This window comes from Sturnira hondurensis, unplaced genomic scaffold, assembly GCF_014824575.4.
Source record: "Sturnira hondurensis isolate 20B ecotype Veracruz unplaced genomic scaffold, ASM1482457v3 Scaffold0014384, whole genome shotgun sequence".
NCBI classification, from domain to species: Eukaryota; Metazoa; Chordata; class Mammalia; order Chiroptera; family Phyllostomidae; genus Sturnira; species Sturnira hondurensis.
This window is the reverse complement of record NW_028087015.1, coordinates 38,249,926-38,276,103: the sequence shown is the minus strand read 5'-3', so window position 1 is coordinate 38,276,103 and position 26,178 is coordinate 38,249,926. Positions and strand designations below refer to the sequence as shown.

Genomic DNA, 26,178 nt, shown 5'->3' with positions numbered 1-26,178 from the left:
AAAGCTTCCAGTTTGTCAATCTGTGGCCTCTTGTTAGGAACCAGGAGGGCATCTACTACGAGCAAGTGGTCCTGCTAGCTAATTGTTTTTCTTTTTTTAAGAGACATAAAAAAAGACATTCAACATTAACCATTCTAAAATGAAAAATTATTCTTTTGAAAGATACCCTCCAAAATTCATTGCTTCGTATCTAGTAACCAGTGCTGCAAGCGAATTCACCTAGTTCCTGTAGGGGTGTGTTGTGCAGCTAATTCAACCAGACAGGTCCCCTGGGACACTGTTGCTCATGAGGATATTTCTGAGATTGTTTTTTGACCTTGCCAAATGACTGCTAGCACCTGCTTGCACATGGTCCATGCCAAGAGTCTCAGAGCCCTGATTCATGGTATAGAATGCCCCAACCTTAGCACTGATTTGCTGCCTTGTTAGAGCAGACCTGTATCTCAAGGGAAATTCTGGCTTTGTCCACAGGTACCCTGCAGATACTCACTTCACCCCTTGCTCCTCTGATCTCAAAGGCATCTGGATCCAGCCTTAACCAGTATCTTGTATTCTCTACACACATGAGGTCCTTGACCGGAAACTAGTGGTCTGTGTTTCCATAGGGCCACACTTAGTGGGCCTGGAGTGAAGTAAGGTTATATATAATCATTGGAACAAAGTTAGGGATCTGGCTCCCCGACCACTCCCGGACCAGATTCGAGGGTCTTTTAGCCCTGCCCTTTGGGGTGCTCTTGCTCCACAATCCTCCTTGTGGTTCCAGTGGCTCCTGCCATTCCCTCCTCTCCGGGCCTGAGGTTGGCCTCATGGGCCCTGGCTCCTAGGTGGCTGCCCTGGCTGCCTGGAAACTTCTGTCTGTAGCTAAATTTAAGGCACAATTATAGGCTCTCTATAAGCTTTGTCAGGAGCTTTCCCCAGTCTTGGCTTTCTATTTTTATTTATGTGGTCCCTGTTGCTGATTCTTTGTTCTAATTTACATTATGTCATCACGTTATTATAGGTGTTCTTGTTGAAAAGCTCTCCAAGTCCTCCAAGAATTAATGCAGGACACAAATGTATAGAATAGTGACACTGATGTCCCTCTGCCCATGGAGATGCTGGTGACGACTGTGGGCCGTGTACTTCACTCCATCACGTGGAAGGGCAGGGGGCTGGGACAAACATCACCTATCTCACTCTGTTGGTCTAGGGAGGTCTTGCTGCTTGGGCCAGAAGAAGGGAGCTTCCCCCAATCAGGTGTGTTCCCCAAATACCCCAGACAGGCACACGGTGCATGAATCCATCACACACACCAGGATTTAATCTCAGAACCGAGTCGGTAGAAAAAATGATCGCCTGGCCCTTTCATCTTGGTAAAACATGAAAAAAATAAACGAACTATAGCTAGCTGAATCCCCACTCTTGCAAAACTTTTTTTCTGACATAAATAAAAATTACCCAATTTTATCCCACTTGGCGGTCTCTAACACTCAGATTACGTTGGACTGTGCACCTGAGGGAGACATTAGCCTGAGGGAAAGTTGTAAAACTTGTCTGATTCTCAGCCTCTCTTTTCTTTCTCTCCTCTTTCTCGCCCTCCCCACCTCAGGCTGTGCATTCCTCCCTACATCGGATGGAGTTTCCATTCGGGGGCCCCACTCTTGTGCTAATAATAGCGAGGGCTGCTATTTGTCAAGCCGTTACCACTTGCCAGAGTGTGCGAAGCACCCTAGATCCATTACCTCACCCCTTCCCCCCAGGGGCCCTCCGGGAGGGTGGGCATGCTGTGTAATGAGCGAGGGCAGACCGTGTTTAATAGCCGCGTGGTGCCCTCTGTCAGCACTCAAATAGCAAAGTCACTGGTGTTCTCGACTTTTTCATGCTCGGCCTGAAATATATTGGTAAATAGGATGCTGGCTGCAGAGAGGAAGTAGTGGGCAGACTGTGGGGAATTGGAGTTAATGCTTTATATATTTTTTAATCCTTTCCCTGAGCAGTAATTACTGGTGGTAAATGAAAGTTCTGGGATCTGTTGCTTCACATTAAAATCTAACTGCTTCCTCCCCTGCCATGAGACAAAAACTGGTGAGACTGAGCAAAGACGAGAGAGCCTAAGAAGTGGGAAAGTGCTAAATTTTGAACTCAACTTCTCCTGGTAGCCTGAAGATTAACTCTCGTTTGTAACGCTCCTTCGTGTGAGAAAACAAAAGTACCAGACCTCTATGTATCCTGTAGGCAGGACGTTCTGGGCTGTCTGTCTCTGGAAGGTCTGACCTTCGGGGTTGGAGCAAATGCATCAGGAGAAGATGGCAGGTGGGGCTGGCGGGGGGCAGGCGGGGGGGCTGGGGTTTTTGTTTTTGCTTTTACCTCCTCTCGGAGTGCACATTATCTTCCTACCTTCTTCTCTGTCCCAGGGAAGTCATCTGTGTGGAGAGATCTCCAGAGTTCTCCTGCTTCACAGGTAAAGCCCTGCAGGTTGCGTTCAAAGCCAGAATCTGGGGCTCTGGGGACTGGCAGTGTTCCCAAGACAGGCAGCCGGTTCTCACACGGGGGCACAGCGCTAACTCGTGGGGCACAAGGGCACCCAGGGAGCCCCGTCTTGCATCAGATGCCGGAGATCTTTCATCACGTTGCTCTGACAATGAGGCTGGAACAACCACAGTTGAAAACTGATGCAACAGGGCAGGAGGGGTTGGCAGCCTGAGAGTTAAGCTGCCCTTGCGAAAGGGAAGACGGAAAGGGAAATTAAAAACAATATCTTCAGGTATTGAAGGTAAATTACCAGCTGCATGTGACCTGAGGTGATCCCACATCTTTTAAGATGACCTGAAAGGGAATATAATTAAGTCACTCAGAGGACAGGTCATGTGGGATATTAGTGATTCCTTAGAATCCCGCCTTTCTGAGTTTTAGTAACATGAATAAGATCTGAACCACAGTTTGGTTTTTGTTATTCATTTGTGAATGAACACCTTGAGGTTACAAAGAACACATACAGAACACAATTCACAGTGGTGGGCTGAAGAAGCGTCCCCCAAAATATCAGATCCTAATCCTTGGAGCCCGTGAATGTTTTCTTATTTTGAAAAATTGTCTCTGCAGGTGTGTGACTGAGTTAAGAGCCTCGAGATGGAAAGATTATCCTATATAATCCAGTAGGCACTACAGGATTTTTAGGGGGGATACAGAAAAAGATTGGACATACACAGAGGAAGAGGAGAAGGCAGTGTGACCACAGAAGTGGAGACTGAAGGGATGTGGCCACAAGCCAAGACATACTGGCTGCCACCAGAAGTTGAAGGAGGCAAGGAGGGGCATCTCCCCTCAAGCCTGGGCAGGGAGTACAGTCCTGCTAACACCTTGATTTTGACCCAGTGATGCTGATTTGAGACTTCTGGCCACCAGAACTATAAGAAAATACATCTTGTTCCTGTAAGCCAACAAGTTTGTGGTCATGTGTTATGGTAGTCATAGAACTCTAATACACTCGCCTAACTTGAACCTACTTAAGTTAGACTATGAAATCATCTATATAGATCTTTCTACTGAAAAAAAAAATTGCTAACATCCCACCTGTGTTTGTAGAAAAGGACACGCAGGAAAAGCCATGATTGCCTCTGGGAAGGGGAACCAAGAGAACAAGAGTCTAGAGTAAAAGGCAGACGTACTTTTAATTTTATATACCGATTCTGTTTGAAGTGTTTCCAAAGGCATGCACTTCTTTTTTAAAAAGCACACTCTTAATTTTAGAAGGGTTTTAGAGTTACAGAAAAATTGCAGAGAGAGTGCAGAGTTCCCACATACCTATACCCAAATTCCCCTTTTATTAGCATCTTACATTAGTGTGGTACATTTCATCCCAACTTGTCAGAATGAACTAGTATTGATATACATCATTGTCAACTAAAGTTCACGCTTTATTTGAATGTCCTTAGTTTTTACCTGATGTCACTTTTCTGTTCCCAGGTCCCTTCCAAGACACCTCATCCCATGTAGGTCTCAGGCTTTCTTTGGCTCCTCGTGGCTGTGACAGTTTTTCAGACCTTCCTTGGTCTTGATGACCTTGGCAGTTCCGCGGAGCACTGCTCAGTGGTGCCTACTAGTCAGTAGAATATCTCCTAATTGGGATTCGTCTGCTGCTTTTCTCATAAGTAGAATGAGACGTGTATTTTTTAATTTAAAAAACTAGCTAATAAGAAGGAAATATACTGTTAGTTCACCAAAAATGCTTGTATAGGTCATGGTGAGGATTAAAAAGACTGTGTGTGTATATATGTATATATTTTTGAATATGTATGTACACATATAGTATGTACACAATTTAGGACATTGTTCATTATTTAGTATGTCCTGCATAAATGTTATCTGTTATTGCCTCTGCTGTTGTGGGGTCAAAAGCGTAAAAGCATACACTAAAATAAAAGTTTTGGTGACAGATGTTCAGTGGCATAATGTGGTGAAGTCAGAAAGATCTTGATTACAGCGTCAGCCTTACCACTTGCTAGCTCTGTCGTCTGGGCCAAATAGCTCCTCTGAGCCTCCGAATTAACATTTATAAAGTGGGGATAATAATATATGCTGAATAAGGTCATGGGGAAAATCAAGAAAGGAAGTATGCATACAATTCAAGTACAGCAATAACAAATTTTGTGTTGTTCTTAATATTGGAACAATATGGGAAGACAAGCCAATTTGTTTCTACAAATGAAGCAACCAAGTTATTGCTTTAAGTTGTCTGGATTTGCAAGCACCTCTGCCTTTCTAACTGTGTTGAGTTATCCATCAGAGACTTATTTAGTGCCCACTAGAGGTGAAGTTTTGTATGACACACAGTTTTACAAGACACAGTGCCTGCTTACCATCTGCCGTGGGCAGGAATTAAAGCCTATGAATGCGGAAGACGAGGGGGCATTCCTGGCAGCCGAGGCAGCTTCGTCTTGAAATGCAGGTGGCTAGAATTTTTATTCTTTGTCCTCTCTTGATTATCAACATATTGGATGCATACCACAAAAAATTTGGAAAAGTATAGACAAGTAGAAGGAGAATATTTAAGCATATTTCTACTTTGGCATAATTCCTAAAATATAGTATCCATTTTTTTTCACAAGTGTAGCATATTCTTTCATGACTGCTTCTTAAAGAATCATTTAAAAACAATTGCATAATATTTCTTGTGTTCGTAGGGTTGGGTTGGCTGCTGTGAAGGAGACACAAAAGCAGCGGCGTAAACAACGTAGCATCCGTTTCTCTGCTGCGGCAGTCCGAGCCGCGTGGCCGCCCTGCCCCGGTGCGCCGTCTCAGGCTCCTGTATTGTACTGCTCTGCCCTCCCCGGGTGTGGCCTCACCTGCCTGGCCCAAGAAGTCTCAGCCCCCTTCTATGTGAAAATCAGAAAGGGGCAAAGGAAGCTGGGAAAAGTGCACCCCTAGTCTTTAAGGACACAACCCAGAAAGTATACCCGTCACCTTGGCTCACCGTCTGTTGGCCAGACCTAGTCAAAAGGCCACTACCAGCTGCAAGGAGAGGTGGGAAATGTAGTATTTATCCTAGGTGATTATGTGCCCAGCTCAAAACCAGAGTTCATGTTACTTTAGAAGAAGAAGACAGAGGTTCAGGGTCAACCAGCAGTCTCTGTCACACCTTGCATAGCCATCTTCCACTTGCGTAAACCACATACTGTTGCCAGAGATTTCTGGTACCTCCATTTTCTTCTACTTTAATGATCAATCTTTAACATTTTGTGCTCACCAAGTATCAAATATTTTACATGTTATTTCACTTAATCCTCACAATAATCTTGTGGATAAATAGTATCTTCTCTATTTTAAATCGATGAAGATAAAGCTAAAGAACTTGCTCAAGGTAACATAATTGGTAAGTGGAGTGGCTAGGATTTGAACCTACGGTGCTTACACAATTACTATCACTATGTACTTCTTATCTTTGACCGTGTACTGATGATTCTTTAGATAAGATTTCTAGAAGAGGAATTACTGGGTGTGGACATTTTTAAGGCTGTTGATATATTTTCCTGAATGATTTTAGAAAAGTTGTACCAATGGGTCTCCCTCCTATGAGAAGAAAAGATGTCCTCTCATTGGTCCAAAACAAATCTTCCCACCTGGGCACATTAGGCACCTCCCAGCTTCTCCTTGGAATTAGCCCCTCTCACTCTATGCTTGATTGTCCCGTCACTTTTGCCCTCAAACATTCTGGTGGTGCTCATAAATGGACGGTGGTTATTTTACGCACATTTGTACCCTTCATGGTGTCCAGCCAAGTGTGAGAGGCACATTGGCATTTTTCGAAGGGGCGTAAGTGACACGTGCTTTTGTGGAATGTAAGCCTAGGGGCGGCTCTGATAGGTGTTCACACAATGTTTCTTACATGAATTTACAGGCTCTTCCCACGTTGGAACAAATCTTTCTCTGCCCCTGCTACTTCCACGAGCTACTGTCTCATCACGAGCTTTTCTTTCAGAGCAAAATTTCACAAAACCACAACAGAATGCTTTTCAGCCCCGCTTCCCAGCCACCCCCACTTCCTGCCTTCCAGTATCCATTCTGTACCCCCTCCCAAACGCCCCTTCAGGGAGGGTCCTTGGAATCTCTATGTCAACAGCAAGAGAAGGCAGCACTGCCTGCTTAACCCACCAAAGTAATTCCCCTAGCAGGGTCGATATTTATTATGTGAGTGAATTTATCTAGTGGCCCCTTCTTAATCACAAAATCGTAAAATCTTTGATCCAGAAAGAACTCAGCCACCCAAAACAGGCTGCAGGAATAGTGTTGAAATTGCTCTAGGGAAACACACCAATAGTTAGTTACCAGTGCTTGTCCGTGGGGTGGGGAGTGAGATACGGAGGCAACGGGGACTTCTAGGGCTTACCCCCTTTCCTGTCACCCTGTCATTCAAATCTTTGACAACAGAATGAGCTCGTGTTCTACTTAAAAATATAAAGTATAAGCAAAACACTTCAATATATCTCTCGAAAATAATTTAGAACAAGCCATGGCTGCAGAACCTGAGGAGGGTTTTTCTAGCGTATTTCCAGGATGCAGTCTTGATTATTTGAGACTGACATGGAAAAGGACCCGTCTTCTCAACAGAGCACTTGATGTCATAATACCACGGTTGGACCCCAAATAGCAGGCTGCCACGGGCCGTGTGATTCTTACCCAACATGGCCATTTTATTGTCCAATGTGTGTTTATTTCCGATTTTTAACACGAACACAAGCTTCTGCCCTCCTCCCTCCCTCCCTCCCTGCCTTTGATAACGAGTGAAGGACCGCTGAAGGTATCCCATGGGATCTAAAGAACATATACTTAGCTCCTGCTTTTAAGAAACAGACTGATGTAGGAGATAAGACAGATCATAAGGAAGCAGATGATCTGTTAGAGAAGAGCTAACACCATATGCCCAACCTATATGCAATTAAGCTCTAAAAGTGTAAACCCAAAAGAAATGCCATGAGGTGTCACTGTTGAAGTAAATGAAAACAGAGCTGACCGTACAAGTGTAAGTAAAGGAGAACCCCGTTTAACTCTTTCCCCCTCCTAATCGTTCTGAGCAGTTCTTTCAATATCGCTACCACCATTCTCAAATTGTTACTGTGAGATTAACTGGCAAGCGTTTAGCTTTAACATAAGAGGTGTGAATGGAGTCCTACCAAGCGATGTTGCCAGTAGTTTTCATTCCTGCTGTGAAAAGTGGCACGCCCAGGCTCAAGCTGGAGTAAGGCCACACGCACCTGTTGTTTGGGAACACCTCTCTCGGAATGCAGTGTGCTCGGTCTCACACAGCCAGTGAGAGGCAGAGTCGGGAGCTGAACCACTCAGTCTGCCCCCGAAGCCAGTAGGCTTGGCCGCTACCTTCAGGAAAGGGGAGGGAAATGAACCCCTGTTGAGGCTCTACTGTGCGCCAGGAACTCTGTGAGTAATTTACACATATGCTATTTCATTTAGTCCTCATCATAGCACTTAGAAATAGCTGTTATCGTCCCCAATTCTGTACATGAGGAAGAAAACAGACTCAGAGAGGTTAGGTCAATTGCCTAAGGTCACACAGCGGGTAAGTAGTGGAGCTCGGGTTCGAACCCAAGTCCTCTGACTCCAAAGCACACAGATGCACCTCTCATTTCAGGTAGTCATGACGGTCATCTTTTAGGACATGATGCTGGGAATCTGAACCCGCTGATAGCCTGGCTCTGTACTGGGCTGCGTTCATCAGCGATGCCACTCTTAAATATTCTCATCTTAAATTTCCGTTCACGACCCCTGAGTGCCCCTATATATAACTCTCTTATCACATGTCCCTTTTGGCATGGCAATTTGGATTAAAGTGGTTTTGTGATGAGGTTCTGTTTCTTTTGTCCTCCTCTGAACTTCCTGAGGATAGGAAGTGCCTCTCATCTGTTTATGCTTCTCTTGGGTTTGGTGCTCAAGCAGTAGGTAAATAGCAGTCACTTTTGACTTGCATTTCCCTCTGGTTGCTCATGAAAGCCCACTGCAACGCCCCCTCCAACCACATCCCTTCTGTTCCCCCACTCAGCTCCCGCCCCTCACTGTCAACCTGCAGCGACTCGAGCTCAGAGGTAACTCGGTCCTCTGCGTGTGCTATCCAGCGTGGTGGCCACTAGCCACCTGTGGCTCTGGAGCCCTTGGAGTGTGGCCAGCACGAATGAATTTTAAATGTCAACAAGCACTACAGTCTTGGATAGCACAGCACGGCTCCTCGAACAGGGAACAAACAAGCTCTCCAACCTGAAGTCTGACTGAAGAACAGGTCTTTGCTAGAATTCTGCAGAAGTGTGTTCTGAAGGACAGAAACAAGGGCTGGTGGGAAGCCGTACAGTTCATTCCCAGGCAGGTTGTCACTCACTTTTGTTCTCAGGCTGTCTTCAGAAGGTCTGCATGCGACCAATCGCATTCAGTCGCTGCATGCGACTGAGTGCAGCGATGCCTCTGTGGCCTAGAGGGGGCAGCGCCGTTAAAGCGCCATTCGTGTCTGTGGCATAAAATGGGGGAGACTTCTAAATGGCCTGTTGTTGGATTGCCCCAAAATCCCTGCTGAGGCATTGAGATGCTAACTAGAGAAACATCCTTCCTTTTTCCTCCTCGTCATGTCAAATTTATTTTCCTGTTTTCTTTTCCCAGAGCTCTAGTAAGCTGTCCAGAATGTATGGCTGGGAGTCAAATTTGTCATTTTACAAATGACCACCTTTCGTGGTTGGAGAACTTTGATTTTCCTTTCTGGGGGCCGTGTGTCCTAAGTTAGAGGACAGCTAAGTGAAGAGGCCCCCCTGAGACATGAGTTGTTTGGCCGCTTCCTCCAATTTGTCAAAAACACCCCCAAAATCCCAGCATCCCCACTTTGCCGTAATGCTCTGAAATTACTTGGAATCATCTTCCACCCACTTTTCTTGTCTCTATTATCTAAAATGTGTGGCAGTGAAGAAGAAAATGAACATACAATTTAATGCAATACTTACACATGCATTGTCAAAGCTAATTGTTTTAAGCAAGGTGTCTTATCTTTGACAAAAGTGATCAGTGCCTAGTGTATAAAAGAAACCCTAGTTGAATTTCACAAGTCTTATTCAAAACAGGCCCCATACTCAACCCCATACTTAACTCAAGTCCTGACGTCAGCACTGATTACCCATCAAAATAGAAAGATGAGTGGCACATTCACTAATTAAATTTTTTGAGGTTCCTCTGTATTCTACCCAGTTAGAAAGAGAGATGTTTTTTAAAAAATCCTCATTTGCAAAGAAGGAAACTAAAGCCACCGATCTTAAGGTTGTTTGCTTTCCCAGTCCAACTGGGGATCAGCAATATTGAATATTCAACATAGCTTTTAAGCTTCCCAAATCCCAGTACCATCTTCAAAGCACACACACCATCTCTCTGGGCTCAGCCATTTGCTCTGACACAGACCCGATGCCTACGGCTTGTATATGTGATGTGAACGGTGGATAATGAGAACGCACAGGGAAATGTTCATTGTCTTCACAAAGTAGGTCAGGTGGAAAAGGAAAAATTCCACCTCATTCGAGCCCTGGCGGTGCGACCAGCAGTTTCTCTTCTCTGGGTTCCTGCTGGTCTTCTCACCCTTCTCCCCACCACGGGCAAACTCATCTGGACAATGCTACTGCTGGGAAGCTCAAGTCCACTGTCATCCAAGAGGGTCTCCTGGAGATCCTACAGTGCATGAGGCCCTTTCCAGAGCTGATCTTCAATCCTCACGTCACCCCTGAGCGTGGGTGCCATTTCCACTCCACAGACAGGAACCTGAGGCTGAGCAAAGTGCAGTGTGTTCCCGGTGACCCAGCTGGTAAAAGGTGAGAAGACCTGAACTCAGAGCTGAACCTTGATTTTAAAGCACCACACCCTTCGGCTTCACTGGGGAGAACGAAGGTTCGCCTCATGGATGTGGAGGCGGGGCTTCACAGAGCTGCCAGTATATCCTATTAGAACTGGCCTAGGCTTCCGTGATGGGCGGGCCCACAGTCACCCAACCACGTCCATGTCCAAACCCTGGAACCTGTGACTGCGTCGCCTGACATATAAAAGGGACGTTTTAATGACCTTGAGGTGGGGGACTTGTGCTAGGACCCAGTGTAACCCAAGCGTTCTTCTAAGAGGGAGGCGGGATTAGTGTGAGTGGCAGATGCGGCAGCAGGAGCCAGAGGGTGGAGGAGGCGAGGAGGGGGCCACCAGGCAGGGGATCTAGAACCTCGGAAGGCGAGAAAGTAGGTTTTCTCTGGAAGTCCCAGAAGGAATGCCACCTGGCCAACACCCACCTTGATTTTAGACTTCTGACCTATAGGCCTGTAAGAGAATAAATTTGTGATGTGTTAAGTCACTAGGTCTTAAGAAAGCCATAAAAAATAATACAGCCTATTAACACAAAGGAAACAGCCACCCAGGGGTTAGGTTGGCCACCTGCCATCCTCATTCCCTGCAGCCAGTGATTCCTCCCTGTCACCTTTGTTTTCACAACCCCTTAGGGGGGCCTCTCACGTCAAAAACGTCATGAAGCCCTCAATTTTTAAAAAGTTGTTGAATGGTTCTTATGTTAAATCTATTTGTTGGTATTATGCACACATATATCTATATATGCACATATACTATGCATATACAAATATATATATAAATCTATATACACTGTATCAACTGCACTGCTGAAAGACCCAGAAGGAAACAAAATTAAGAGAACTTGTCTTCTGTGATTTAATAAATGAAATAAGCTCTTGCGTAACACCATGTATCTCATAAAACAGAACACAGCACCAGGCTGGGAGGAGCCTTCAGGGGCAGGTCACTGACAAGCAAAAGTGTTAGAATACTCTAATCCAGCACACATGGTGAACGCCTGATTTAGAAAAAATATAGTCTATCTAGAGCAAAAACACCTTTAGGCTACACCGGTTCTCCGTGAGGGAAAGGTACTTTCTAGCAAACATTTAGAAACATCTGGGGCAATGGGGGTGGGGGTGGGGGTTTGTTGCTATAGCAACAGGGATGAGAGGGTGGAAAAAACAAGGACAGGTGATGGGAAGGGAGGGGTGGGGAATGACAGTGCTTGGTGGTGTGAAGACACATGGCCCTGAGATGCTGGTCAGGAGCTTGGTCTTTTTCCTGGGGCTGCGAGAAGCCCCTGGGGAGTTTAAAACCGGGAATGGCAGGAACCTGAGTCAGAGACGGTATCAGTGAACCGAGAACTTCGTCAGTGTCAGTTCCGTGCCACCTGCCTTTGGACACTGGATGGGAAACCCATGGAGTCTCCTGGGCTTTCTCTATTTCTCCTGGTGGTTGCATCACTTACAGTCCCCAAGACAGGACTGGCCTCTCCTGCCAACCTGGGAAGGAGCACCTTCTTTGGGCGGACCATGCCACCTTTGTGGTCCCAGATCACAGCCTCGTTTGGGAGGCTGGCCCTAAAGTCTAGGGAGAAGAGTGGTCACGACCAAACTCTCCGACTCGGAATTCCAACTTCACCGGTTGGCAGCTCTGTGACCTCTGGCTCTTCATTTAACCTTGGTTTTCTCATCTGTAGAACGGGAATAATGACACTACCTTACAGGGCTTTCATAAAGATCAGATAAGACTATGTAAACAGTTCCACACTTAGTCAGCATTCGGTAAGTTTTCTATTATTGTTATGGGAGGCAAAGAGGCCAGTTTAGCTCAGAGATTAAAGGTGCCAGTCAGAGCCACACTGTTGAGTTTGAAGTTTAGTCCCCTAGTGTGGGGCCTTGGGCCTAAGCCAATAAATCTCATTTTCACATTTTCTGGAAAAAGGGTGACAGTAATAATTTCTATTTCAGAGGGCTGACGTGACTTGATTTGAACCATGTAACCCTCTAAGAACACACTTAGATTTCTCTTAGAAATCTCCTGGCCCACAGTAAGACATCTATAAATCTTCATTACTGTTCATAGTAATTAACAGAGTTAGTTAATAGAGTCAGCCAGACTAGCAACATGGGAAGGAAGCAGGACTTTGAGGGACAACCAGTGAGTGTCACACATAAAATGACGAGAGGGGGAAGAGAACCAATATATACTGTTGATAATTTACATGATACACTTTTCAATGACAGCTGACATAAAACAGCCTGTCAATTTCAGACGCACGACACAGTGACTGGACTTAGGAAGTGATCTGCTGTGTGAGTTTAGTCCTCATCTGACAGCACACCCAGTTATTACAATATTCCCTGTGCTGTACGCTACGTCTCGTGACTGTTTTGGAACTGCCAATTTGTACTTCTTAGTCCCTTTACCTTTTTCACCCAGCCCCCAAACCTCCTCTCCTCTGGCAACCATTGATAGGGAACCAATGTTTTTTGAATGCTTAGTAAGTATTTGGAACTTAGTATCAAAGGAGATGTTTTGAGGCTCAAATAAAATCAGATACCCCCTTGTCCAATGTAGGTCATTTTCTTATCCCAGTTTTACAGCTGGGCCTTACAGAGTTTAAGTAGTTTACCCAGGATCACGTGATAGGTGATGGCCCTGTCCTTCCCCTCCCCCTTGCTGTGCCCAGCTACCAGGAGAAGGGATGTGACCCTGGAGGGTGTGGGGACATGAGGAACTAGTTCACCTGCAGCCAAAGTTGTGGCGCAGGTACCAGGCTGATGCTTTCCTTCAAGTTCAAGAACCTGGGGTGCTGCTGGCCCCTTGAGGGCCACCAGGTGTCATTGCTAACAACCAGTTCCTCCCCCTGCATCTGTTTCTGGGGCTCAGTGCCAGGGGGCACTAATTTCTTCATCTGGCAAGCAGCTGGCACACCCGTCTCAGGGAATTTTAACCTGGCCATGGAGCCTGTCTTCAAATGCACTGAGTGTGGAGTGGTGGAGCCTGGGTGGGAGGAGCTTCTGCTAGCGGAGCCTGGACAGAATTCGGAGGAGGTGTGGTGGTGGAGCACTTGGCTCTTTAAGATCGAGGCCCAGATCGTCCCTTCCCAAGGAACCATTTGTATTTGGGGGATGGAAGTTCCTTGCGGAAGGTCAGCTGTGGAAACCGAAAGTCCCCAGAACCCGTGGATTCACTAAGCGAATTGTTGATTGGTTATTGGTTGTTAATCAGCAGGGGCTTGGCACTGTAGCTTTAAATATCTTTAAATCATAAAATGTAATTTACGCACAATGCTAAGCCATGTGTACAGATGCACAATTAAAATAAAAATCTCCCGTGACAATGCTTTTACAACATGGGAGAGGTACTCTGATATTTTCTATTCTGCTCTCTCAGTAAAAAAGACTAGTGGAGACCCACCAACTGATGACCCCCCGTGTGGGGAGCAGCGGCCCAGGACGATGCATCGCAGTATGTTTTAGAAGCCCTGGGTTTGCAATGCTGGACCATGGCCAGTTGCCGGGATGAGCGTATTCGGCGGGAGAAAACTCCTGCTTTGGATGTGGACTCCAATCGCAACTTTTCCTCAGGTAGGTTATTTATTCTCTGAAGCTCCACTTTCTCGTGTGTAAAATGGATACAATAATGCCTCCTCACAGGTCGGTCGTGAGGTGTCTGCTGCCTCTCGGGTTTTCAGCATAGCCCTGCCCATCTGTCCTTGAAGGGCTTTATGTGGCCCGTGGTCAGAGAACTTTACCATGTAACGGATGAAGGTGTTCTGATGTAGAAGGGAGGTCAACACTAAACCCTTTGATCCTTTGGGGTTAAGGGGGGTTAACACTGAATCCTTAGCATAGAGCAAGCCCGTGGGTGCAGGCAGCCGCAGAGGCCTGGGATCACGCAGCGTGGAGGTGTGGGCGGAGGAGGGTCTGTCCAGGTTACAGTGATTGATGCCTGTTACTGGAATTCCCCTATCTGCCGCTCTCCTGGTACTTAACCGCATGAATAACGTTTAATGATTTCCCCTGCGAAAATTCTGTGCTTTCCTGGTAAACAGTGAGTACTCAAAATATGGCTGAATTAATGCATAATTACGAATGAGTGTGGGATTGCGGGCCAGAGACCCCACCCGGACAATTCTAGTGGACAGGCTCTGTGAGGTGCTGAGGGAGGAGCTTGGGAGACAGACCTTTTACGGTCCAAGGGGAACACACTAACCTCAGGTGCTCTGAGTTAGCTTATCAAGGAGCGGCTTATGTAGGTTTTTTCCATCTGCAGCGCCTCGCGGTTGCTACCCAAGGAAAAGACTGATTTCCTAGAATTTCAGCTCCTCTGAACTCTTGGCATAAATGAGAATTCATGCCACTGTTGGCACAGTTTTCTTGTGCTGTATTTATATCTCTCATCCCTACTAGATTGCAAATTCCTTGAACCCATTTTAAGATACATGCCTGTTGTTTGGGGATTACCTGCCCTGGGTGTGCCTGAGCACCTATCCTCACAGCTACCGTAGCAAGGTGGATGTTGTTATAGCTCCATCTTACCGATGAGGCAGCTGTGGCTCAGAGAGGCTAGGAAACTTTCCCAAGGTCACAGAGCGAACAGCAGAGCCAGGCTTCAAATACACCGCTCTAAGGCCAGCACTGGGCACACACCCACAGCCCTCACATCACCTCCCTTCCTCTTGGTGCTTTCCAGCTTTGAACCCAGAGCCAGCATGTGGCCAATACCCAACAGACACCTGTGGGTGGTTGGCTGACAGACCCAGGGCTCTTCTCTAGGGACAAGGAGGGCCCTGAATGGCTGTGCCCAGGCTGGAATTGCTGTTTCAGGGTTCTGGGCCTGGTGGGGGGCAGCACGGGGGTTGGGGGGGACACTGCTGCAGGGCACAAAGCCAGGGACTGGTGATGTGAGGGAGGATGTCACAGCAGAAAGAGAAACGGAAAACCACTAGGCTCTGGGTCCTCCCGATGAGGGCTAAGGAGAGAGAGACGGTGATGGAGAAAGGGAGAGGAAGCGCGGTTGCTCCAATCCAGGGGGTGCAGGGGGTTCAGGAGGAGACAGGCAGGGAGGTGGAGAAGCGCTCCGAGCCCCAGTAGCACCCAGACTCTCCAAAGGACACCCGCAGACACCTGGGAAGGAGCAGGACGCTGCTCCAGCCCCCACCACCGGCTGGTTTTACAACTCCATCCTCCGGCCTGACGGCATTCCAGCTATAGATCATTTTCATGGACTCGCGAAACTTTAAAGCTGGGAAGGACTTTGGAGATTATTTGCTGCCATCCTGTGGCAGAATCCTTTCTCTCTCTCCCTCTCTCTCTCCCCCGCCCCTTCCCCCCTGTCTCTTCAGATAAAGCCACACTGGACCCTCGGTGTGAAAACAAAAGTAACAATAACATCAGTGCTAACAATAGCCAGAGGTGGTAGTAAAAATCTTTTACAATTGCTGGCGCGTGGATGCTGAGCCGCTGGTGAGGCTGTATGGGCGCACTGATTTGTTGCTGCATTTCAGCCCTGGGGACAGCTACAGAGTATGGAGTGCCCGTGCGTGCGGGGCCTGGGCCAAGCATCCCCTAATTACATCCCCAGAAAACTTGATGATCCCAGAGGCACTTCATCAGAGAAGGGGACGTTCGGCTCAGGGCAGGGAACTTCCTGTGCGCTCCCGCAGCGCACCTAAGTGGAGGGGGCCTCCTCGAACTGGGAGCTCCCGCTCCGGCCCACCCACTCCGGGAAGCTCTCAGGAGCGCAGAGCTGGGACCAGGCGGCGACGGGAAGCGTCTGCTTGGAGTCTGGAAGTCTGAGACACCGGACTGAGGGGATCTTTCCCCTTCTGCTTAGATCCTTAGATTCCTAAATTTCTTTCAACAAGGGCCCGAGAGATGTCATTGCCATCCTGATCTCGAATTCCCTTTGGGGCAGGAAACCAATGGGGACCTTCTTCCTATGGCCAGGTTTTCCTTGCTCTTTTGGGGGGTGGATTTGAAAACCATTTCCATTATTGTCACTTCAGCCTCCTGCCCACTTCGGGAGGGCTCTTAGCCAGGGAAAATGGCCAGACTGAATTCAGGTGCGACGCTGCGGGGGCCGGCAGCCCCAGCCTGGGTTCCTTCACCGGGTGGAGCCCGACCGCTGCTCAGCTGTTCCTTCGTCCGGGGGCCCTTAGCCTCTTCTCTCCCGGGCCCCTAAATGCAGCCAGGAGTCCCCGCGTGACCTGGCAGCGTGACCTGGGGCAAATCACAACCTCACTGAAAGACAAATGGAGGAAAAAACACCTAGGCCTGACATATAAGCCCAAAGTAGTTTGAATTCATAAATGGACGAATTTCAATGGGATAAATAAGGATTTCTTAAAAGAAGTAAAAACATCACTCTACGAAAAAGACACTGGGAAAATCCATTGAGTGAAAAAGAACCCGGATAAAATTTCTCTCCCACTAGGCCTCAGTTATTATTACTATTATTAATTATTATTATAAGAAGCATAGAATATTTTGGTGGGAAAAGTTGACATGATTTTCTCATTTGCTTTTTTGAATATACAGGAGAGGGCAAAAGTAGGTTTATAGTTGTTTGTATGGAAAATAATACAATCATTAATAAATAATAATAATAATGCAAGAATGAACTCTGTGTTTTGCACACTCACAGCTGTAAACCTACTTTTGCCCACCCTGTACTTTCTGTCAAATCAGGCAAAGGCACACTCATCTGCCTCAAGAAATGAGGATAATTACAGGAGACGGAAACCCTCGTATTCAGGTTCTGCTTCTCAGAGCAGGATCTTATTTCAAGGCAATAGACTTGAGAGCAGGCACTGTGCAGAGAAGATTTTCTAAATTCCACCATTGTCTTCCTTTGCTTAGGGAGACCCAGGCCTGGTGAAGCAGACCACAGGGCATTCTCTGGGGAATCCATGCAGGGAGAGGAGTGGGAAGCAGACACACACCCCTCCTGGCTGTGGGGGCGGCTGTAAAAAGAAGGTCTGAGAAGAGAGGATCTGTGTGCAACGCAGGTGTCATGGAGGCTGAGGAGCTGACAGCCCCACGGACACAGAGCTCGGACCCATGCCTTCGCTGTGCCGGCTGCCTGTGCCCACAGAGAGGTGGTGTGCCTGGCTGAGACCTCTGTCATTTCCCGTGCCACAGGGACATCAGGTGGACAGCCAGCAGGCTTGACAGAGACCCTGCCTTGGTGGGAGCAAGTTTTGGGGCTGGAGGAAGCACATGGAGAGCAGGGAAGGGAGCAGAAAGTCTGGGAGATTGCATGGAAAGATGCTAAGCATTTAAGTAGAGAGTTACCCCAGATTACTTTAAATAGAAAGTTACCCCAAAGGTGACGTGGGGGCACAAAGACTGGGATTGCCCACCTGCAGCATAAACAGGTAAATTAGAGATGAAATAAAGGATGCCCTGCCACCCCAACACACTTGGAATAAAACCCAGAGTCCTCACGCAGGTCTGCAATACCACTCTTGACCAGGGGCCACAAACTGGGGCGGGGGGGGGGGGGGGGGGGGGGGGGGGGGTGGGGGGTGGGGGGGGTGGGGGGGTGGGAGGGGCAGCGCCACCTGCAGGGCTTGTGAAGGCAGGTCTGCTGGGTGCTGCCTCCACTTTCGGATTCGTAGATCTGGGTGGGAGCTGAGAATTCGCATTTTAAAGGGAAACCACGCGGTGAGAATCACTGCTGTGGACACAGAATGCTTCAAGTTCCTTCCTTCTCTACAGACTTCTGAACTGTTTTCTGTCTCTGTAGCCTTTGCTTGAGTCCATAGTAATGCGCTTCTTGTAGGTGCTTTGTGCTTCCCAAGTCTGTTCTGGCACAGCCTTAGGAGCCTAGAGGAAGCCCTTTGCCACATGGTGGCAGCAGCATCCCAGGTTTTGGGGGGCTGGTCCAGAGGTGGGGGCCGCTCATTAGCACACGATGCCCTGGGTTCCCACAGAGCAGGCCTGACCGCCTCTCCGTTTCTCCTTGACAGGGACGACGGGCGGGGGCCTGGCTGAGGGGAGGTCACTGGCACGCAGAGGGGCAGTTTTGTTCTCTGGGACACTTGGAGGAAGCTGGGTGGTCTCCTTCACAAAACCTCCATGCAGTGTGGGACTGCTGGGTGAGCCGGCCTGACAAAGGCCTAGGACAAGTCTGGCAGGGGCTGCCTGCCTGTCCCCGGCCAGAGGCCTGGCAGTTCCTCTTGATGCCAGTTTCCAGGGGTGACAGGCCCCTGCAAAGCCTCCCTCTCAGAAGATGAAGGTCTGCAGTCCCCTTGGGGAGTTCCATCCTGGTGACAGTGGACGGGGAGGAAGCCTGAACCACTTCTTCACCCCCAGTGTCATCTCCGCGCCTCTTCCTCCTTCCCGGAGCCTGTTTTGTTCTAAATATCTTAAGAATCTTCCCAAGCGACAGGAACTGTGCTGAGAATTGTATACTATCATTTATTTAATTCTCACTCCATCCTCTTGAGAAGGTATCGTTATACCCACTCATGGTGAGGAAGTTGATTCATGCTAGCACTTGCCGTGCTTAGCAGGCCATGGATCCTGCCTTAAGGCCACCTCCTGTATGTAGTATGCAGGGGCCTGGCATGAAGGCTGGACTGGAGACTGCAGTCCTCATCCAACCCCGGGTGCACAGATGCCGATGCTGTGGCCCAGGGAAACGGAACAATCAGGGCAGGCTACCGACCTGTGTTCAAAGCAAGTCGGAGTCTAGAACTCACATTTCCTCCTCCAGGTCTGCTTCCCACTCTATCTGCCCAGTGGAGAAGCTCCGTGAAAGCTACCATGACCGCGACGTCAAAAGATGCCCTAAAGTTAGCCAAGGCGTTCTGGGGACCCTGATGAAACTTCTCACGGATTCGGTGGGCAGCAGCTGCGGATTCCGCCCAGCGCTGTGCATGGGTTTGGGCCCCACCTCCACTCTGGAGCTGAGGGCCTTTAGGTTTGAGGAAGCGGGGGGCTATTTTCAGTGCAGCTGTGTTTGTTTTCTAACACACATTCAGGCTTTCTTGAGTTTTCTACTTCTTTGGCTAACAGCTCGTCCTCAGCTTCAGTGAAACTGCCTCACAGAGACACAGTAGTGCCGAGGCAGGGGAATCTGGTGACAGTTTGCAGACGTGGGCTGCAGACAGAGCCTTTGAGTGTGGAGTTCTCCGTGGGGCAGCCCTGGCCTCAGTTCCTTCTGGGGCTGTCGGGACTCCTGGATGGTTTCGCTTTCTCCTGCCATGTCTGCACACTCCTGGCTGGCTGCCTTCAGGACATGATGTGATGCCCTAAATCCACTGAGTTGGAAAAGAAATTCAACGATTGTCATCTGACGCTATCTTCTATGAGACTCACCACTCTCTTTAATATGGCAACACTTGGAAAAATGTTTATGATTTGAAGAGGCATGTTTTGTCCCCCTTCTGCAGTACCAGTTCATATTCTTCAGCTTGGGCTTAAAGGAGGGGCTTTTAAGGGCACAGTGTCCATCCGTGGATGCTGGAGTTCCCTGAACAGACTCTGAAAAATGTCTCATTCCCACCTTTACAACTAGAAAATCATGGTCTCCGAATAGTCCAATATGAAAAAAATATATAGGAGCCTGTGTAAAAGGAGAGCCCCAAATGCAAAAAGAATGTGTTCACCATTGGAAAACAATCTGTGGATGCCAAATTTTCCAGCCTTGTGATGGATTACAGACAGTATTTTATGTGTGAAGTGGAAAGAAAGGACAGGAGGCAGGAGCAAGAGAAGGAAGGGAGGAAAAGGGAGAGAAGGGAAAAAACAGATGTGAGTCTTAAAGTATTTCAAGCACGGATAACTGAAAAGTGTTCAATTTATTTAAGATCATTCTGTGAAGTCTTAAAGGTGATTGAGCAGGCTTTTTAAGTGCAGCCGCAAGGTTTACAAGCACATAACGAAGGGTAATGTTTCCAGAACAAATAAACAGTAGGAAGTGTCCCAGATCTGGGCTGCCTTTGAAAGCTTATTTTTGCGTGCAGAGAGAAATTAAACATTAGATCGCCACGTTTAATAATGCCACAGGCTCTTTCACCTATAATATCTACTTCAGTGAATCTTCATTTTGCTTTATGAAGGGTTGCCAGGTTAATAAGGAAAAATACAGGTTGCCCCATGCAATGTTAGGGGAAATACATGAAAACAATTGTTATTTAATCCTCATGCTAAAACATTTTTTGTTACTTATCTGAAATTCAAATGTAACTGGGTATCTTGTACCTCATGGACACCCCTCCTTGTGTGTGCAAGTTCAGTGAAACGCTACTGTTCCCAAACTGAAGGAGAGACAGCAGTCTTGTGGGGAGGAAGAGGAACTCCCTCTGAAAATGCTTCCGCGCGGTTTTCTGAGCACCTGCCTGTGTCTGGGAAACAGAAAGGAAGGGGCTCCTGCGAGAGACTGTCGCAGAACCGGGGTGACCAGAAGGAAAAGGGAAACGGGGACAGTGAAGAATTTTAAACCCCTTGATGGCTTTCACATACTGATTACCCCTCTGCACTGCAGACTTGGAATTCCACAGGCGCTTAAAGCGAATTCTATTGAAAAGGAAATAGTCTTGCCTCTGGAAGAGCCCCGAGCTCTCCCTGCTGGCTATTGTAGGGATCGTCGTCCCCTCCCCTCCTCCCCCCACCCCCCCGCCCTGCAACTGACCTCATCTATTCTCCCACTCTCCCTCTTACAGCACTACCCATCCGATTCCTTCGCTCTTCCTTCCTTGCTGTCTTTCTGTCAGCTTATTCATTCCGAGCCTGCCTTCGGGCTGACACCCCCCAATAGGCCACACAGAGTTGGTCATTGTTGTCCCAGATCTGGGACCACCCCGGTGGAGAAGGGGCCTCGCGCGGCGGCGGAGGCCGGAGGATTGACAGCTACCTCGGGTCAAGTGCCCAGCAGGCTTCCGGAAAGGGGGCGTGCGCTTGGCGCCCCGCCAACTCCCCCGGGAGTATCCTCCTTGATCCGGCCCCCAGCCTTGGGAAATGAGCCCTTTCCCCCTCCGAGCGCTGTTCAGGCCCATGCAATTAACAGCGTTAAAACCCGTTTTCCACTTGGTGCATAGGAACGAAAACTTCACAGAAAAGGAGTTCACTGGGAAAGGGGGACTTTTGCGCTTGGGCGGGGGGAATCCTGCTTGGGGTGGAAAAGGGGTGATGCATGGATAAATACAGGCAGGGGAGCGAGGAGACCCCAATTTTTAGAAGTGTAGGGCTTCAAACATTTGTCAGGGGGGTATGTACTTATTAGAAACATTTAGCAAATGTTAACCTGAAAAACGTCCGTTTGGGAGCAGATCTGTGACTCCCACACCCAGGTCTGCACTTGCTTCTCTCCACGGCCTCCAAGTGACACACTGGCAGACAGCTGCCCTGTCCCTTTGGGGACACAGATCTTCCACAGGCAGGTGACTGGTTTCTCAGACTCTGTGGGCAGCAAGGAAACTGGTGACCGCAGCAGGAAGCATGCCCTAGCAGCACCTTTATCTTTCCTGGGCATCTCCCCAAAAGGCCGGTGTCCAGGATGCCCCAGGTGTGCACAGGTGTGCCTTGTGGATCCCTGTAGGGTGGCCTGAGCCAGTCTGGTTCTCTTGGGCTGTGTGCAGCTTCTTTCCACTGTCCCAATCTGCCGCCCGGACATCACAGATGCCTGGGGAAATGTCATCAGGATGCACTGACTGCACTGTGAGTTGTACATCTTTTGGTCAGAAGATCCTTTAGAGAAGTGGATGGAAATGAAAGATTTCCACCCCAGAAAAAGGCAAATGCACAAAACTTTCCCATATTTTCAAGGGCTATATGAATTCATTGACACCTCCATGTGGATGTCCTGGGGGTTGTGTGTCCTAGCAGAGGCTGCCGCGTGCCGGCAGAGGGTCGGATGAAAGGGTCTCCAGAGACTTCAGCTGGGGCAGTCCATGACGTGAGCTGCCAACTACGGATTCAAAAGCACAAAGGAAAAGAACCGACGCCCCCAAGTCATCCTTTTTGACTGGAGCAGTTCACCAGCGCAATGGCTGTTTCTGATACATCCTTGAGATCTTGCTCAACTCTTCACAAATGGCAATAATAACCCCACAGATAAATCTAAGTAATTTAAAGCCAGATGGGGAATTACCTTTTGTTTTTTTAAGGACCCATGGCGGCATTTCACTTTTTTGATGCCAGCCTAGGAGTGATTCAGTTTGAGAAATGTGAATTTGATGTGGACAAGTAAGGGCAGCGTGTTACGGCCAAGAGCTCCTCTCGCCGACTCCGGTTTCCAGTCCAGTTCTAGGAGTTGGGCAGGGAGAGTGCGGCCTTGCTTATTTTCCTGTGGCTGCCTTCCCATCTGGGTCTTCTGAGATTTTACCTAGCAAAACCGAAACAAATCTGCCTGGTATCGTTTCCCAGCATTGCCCTGAGCTCATGGGAATGCTTTCCTGAAAGGAAAGTTTATTTTCCTTCCAGGAGAATAATAACCACAACACGCAAAGTTATAATGTAAAACTATTTTTTTCCTTTATTGAAAATACATCTACAAGGTAACGCTTCTCAGTCCACACGGGTGCATGTACACACGGAGCCTGTGATGGGCTGGCGAGAGGGGCATCCTAAGGGACTTGCTTTCCGTAAGAAATGGTTAGTATCAAAAAAGATCACACTGCGTAACAGAATTAATTGACATGATTAATTTCTGCCCTATTGGCGTCAAAAGGGGACGTCCACGTACAGTGACTTTTGTAGTGTATTTCCCAAACCGAGCCTTCATAGGGCTACTCCACCACAACCTGACCTCTGCACACACAGCATATGCTCGGGATCTATGTAAGAATATCTCTAACGGGGTGTCAGAGGGGTGCGTATAGATTTCCAGTCTGTTAGCACAATTAAGTCCATGCTTCACCATTTTCAATCAGAAACTCAAACCCGGATGGCATTGTCTGACAGCTCCCTTTCCATGTCCTTGAGTTGGTGTTCCTTTGGGGGGTGAAAAATGAATCTCTAAACCTGGGAGCTGCCTCACCCGAAACCAATGCCCTTGCGGTTTCTTTTTCGTTGGAGCCACATTGGCAATGTCTTCGTGCTGATTCATCTTCTACCACTTCTTTCAGGGACTCAGAGAAAACAAAACCAAACCCCCACTCCGGCTGAAGGTTTTGAATGATTTGGTAAGTGGAATTCCAACACAAAGAAGTATCTTGTTTCCCTCATCCTAAGAACTTTTGATTATAGCCAAAAACCTTTTCAAATAAGAGACCACCCACCCAGCCCACAGACCTCTATTTGAGAGAGCGCGTTCATTTGACTTGTTTAAAATATATAAGGAGTAACCTTATATTTTGATATGCAGACTTCCTTGGGGAATGTTTTTGAGTTGAAGAGAAAAAAATGTTTCCAGCTTAAAAAAATAAACCTCTTTTATTAAAAAATTCTTCCTTAAAGATGACCTACATATAACCTTGGTGTTTTAAAATCCTCTTTATCACGTCAACAGCTCTTCATTCTTTCTCAGCTGGCTCTTTAGTGTTCCGTAGTAAGACCAGGAGCACCCTTGCTAGTTGCTAGTCTTACATTTTAGTTTCTACAAGTCTATTGTCAGTTGAGGAGTGGTGGGAGGCATCCTTCCCAGAGCAGTCCAGTAGAGGGTAGGAAGAAGGGAAAACTTCCCTGTTGGGGAGAAGTAAGTGAGGAGATTGTGAATCTTTCCACTCCTAGAATGGCCTCAGGCCTGGTGACTTGTACAACTGACATTTTGGACACAGGACCTACTAAAACACACCGCCATCCCACCCTTACTTAGAAGTGTTCATTAGAAGGGTTCATAAAGACCTTTCTGAAAGTCCCATCCTTCACGAGACGACACTTGCTTTAGGATGTTTCCAGGAGAAATCGAGGACAGACTCTTGCAATGACGCCACAGGATACTGGGCTACCAGAGACCAGAGGCATTTAGGGAGCTCACCCATTTGACAGTTGAGAACAGAGGCCCAGAGATAAAACCTAGCTTGCCCCTGGCCACGTGGAAATTTCACTTTATGCACCTGTTCACAGCCACGATAGGTGTGTATTCACATTGTCCTGCTGCTGATAAAACAAGAACACAAATCAGGACTGGAAGGGGAAGACACCCCCGATCCAACTGTTAACCAATGGCAGTCTATCAAGTTGTGTTGTTTTGATACTAAAACGGAAATGTGTTCTAAAGAAATCCAAAGAATTTCTAAATTCTGAACGTTGATTTAAATGCCTGTTTTTAGCCTACTAATCGTTTGGCTCCTTGACTTATAAAAAATATCACATTTACAGGATTGTGTCACATGAACCTGCAAGATCAGATCAAGACTACTTTTGATCTCAGTACCTCATAGATAAGACTAACATGAAATGACTTAAAACTTTCAAATGTGGGATGAAAACTATACATTTTGGCCGCTGCAAAAATCCTCCCTTGCTTTTGGATGCAGACTTTCAAATCCTGTGATAGGTGGGAGGAAAAGGGAGGTGAGGGGCTTACTGAAGAGAAGGAGTTGGAACTCGATGGAAGCATTTTGTCGTGGTTTTCAAATGCCTGGTGCTCCAGAAAGCCATTCTTTTTCTCTGTTAGTCTTACATCTTGGTTTCACTGTCGATGGGTTTCTCAGTTTCGCTTTCCTGGGCGATCAGCTGATAGGGTTTCTTCATTTCATTCTCTTCGATCACTGAGTTACCCATCTCGGCATCTTGGTTCTTCAGTTCATGTCGAGACAAATGCTCAACAATGCCGGCCCCCAGGGAGTCTCCCAGCACGTTGGTGGTGGTGCGGAGGCGGTCCCTGGGGAAGGGCGGGAAGAGGGACAGTGAGGCTCCCGTGAACAACACCATGTGATGCCAGCTCACCTTCTGAACCCCTGGGAAGTATTCGGAAGCATCTCGTAAAATTCTACTTGGTGTACCCTCCAAACTCGTCATTAAATAACAGGCATGTAACCTTTATCATAGCAATTATTAGAAGTGACAAGGACACAGAGATGATTAATTTTCAGTTACTAGTTAGAGTACCACCAGGTGGGGAACGACTCTCCCTTTCTCCTTTTATCTAAAATTTCTCTTTGACTCTCTTTCCTCAACTCACCTTTCTTCACACCAGCACTTCTCAAAGAGTGGTCCAGAGACCCCTGGGGACCCCTGAGGTCAAAACTATTTTCATAATAATGCTAGGATGTTATTTGCCTGTTTCACTCTCAGTTCCTCATGAATGTCTAGCAGAGTTCTGCAAAGACCGTGATGCAATATAGAAGGTCCCACAACTGACCTAACACAGAGGCAGTTGGGAGCCTCCACTGTCTTGTATCAAGCCAGATATTAAGGTGATTTACAAAAATGTAAACTGGCATCATTCTTTTCCCTAAATTTTTGGTTTGGAAAATGGTATTTTTTTCATTAAAATGTTTTTTTGACAAGTATGGGATTTATTATTACACCTCACAAATGAATTCAACATTTAACAATTTTTAAGTTCTTCTAATATGGTAAATATTGATAGATACGACCTATATAGATAAATGCTTTTTGGTCCCCGATAATTTTTAAGTGCAAAGGAACCCTGAGACTGAACTCTGAGAATGACGGCTTCTTGCTGTAGAAGTCCTCCCGTTAGCTGCATGCGGACCACGGGCCAGACAGTGACTGTGTGCTCTCCACGCACCTCAATCCTCCCAGCACCACAGGGAGGCAGATGACATTATCGCCCCCATTTTACAGAGGAGAAAACCCGGGTGGCTGGGGGACCTGCCCACATCACACAGGGCTGCAATGCAAAAGCAGGCCCAAGTGGCCCTGGAACTCCTGCTCTCTGGTTACCCCCACCCCTGGCACTTCTGCCTCG

At 47.5% G+C, this 26,178-nt stretch overlaps 1 protein-coding gene and 1 long non-coding RNA gene across 2 annotated transcripts in view; one reads left to right on the top strand and one right to left on the bottom strand.

Moving 5' to 3' along the window:
* Window positions 1-8,661: 8,661 nt before the first annotated feature.
* Window positions 8,662-24,607, top strand: LOC118998780 (uncharacterized). The gene is made up of 3 exons (XR_005068947.1): window positions 8,662-8,672; window positions 16,404-16,414; window positions 24,530-24,607. It is a non-coding gene; the product is annotated as an uncharacterized LOC118998780 (long non-coding RNA).
* SLC1A3 (solute carrier family 1 member 3) overlaps window positions 22,811-26,178 on the bottom strand; it is a 79,025-nt gene continuing 75,657 nt past the window's right edge. The window contains exon 10 of the mRNA XM_037063189.1: window positions 22,811-25,125. Within this exon, the coding sequence (XP_036919084.1) occupies window positions 24,921-25,125 (205 nt within the window). The 3' untranslated portion in view covers window positions 22,811-24,920. The remainder of the gene's footprint in view (window positions 25,126-26,178) is intronic.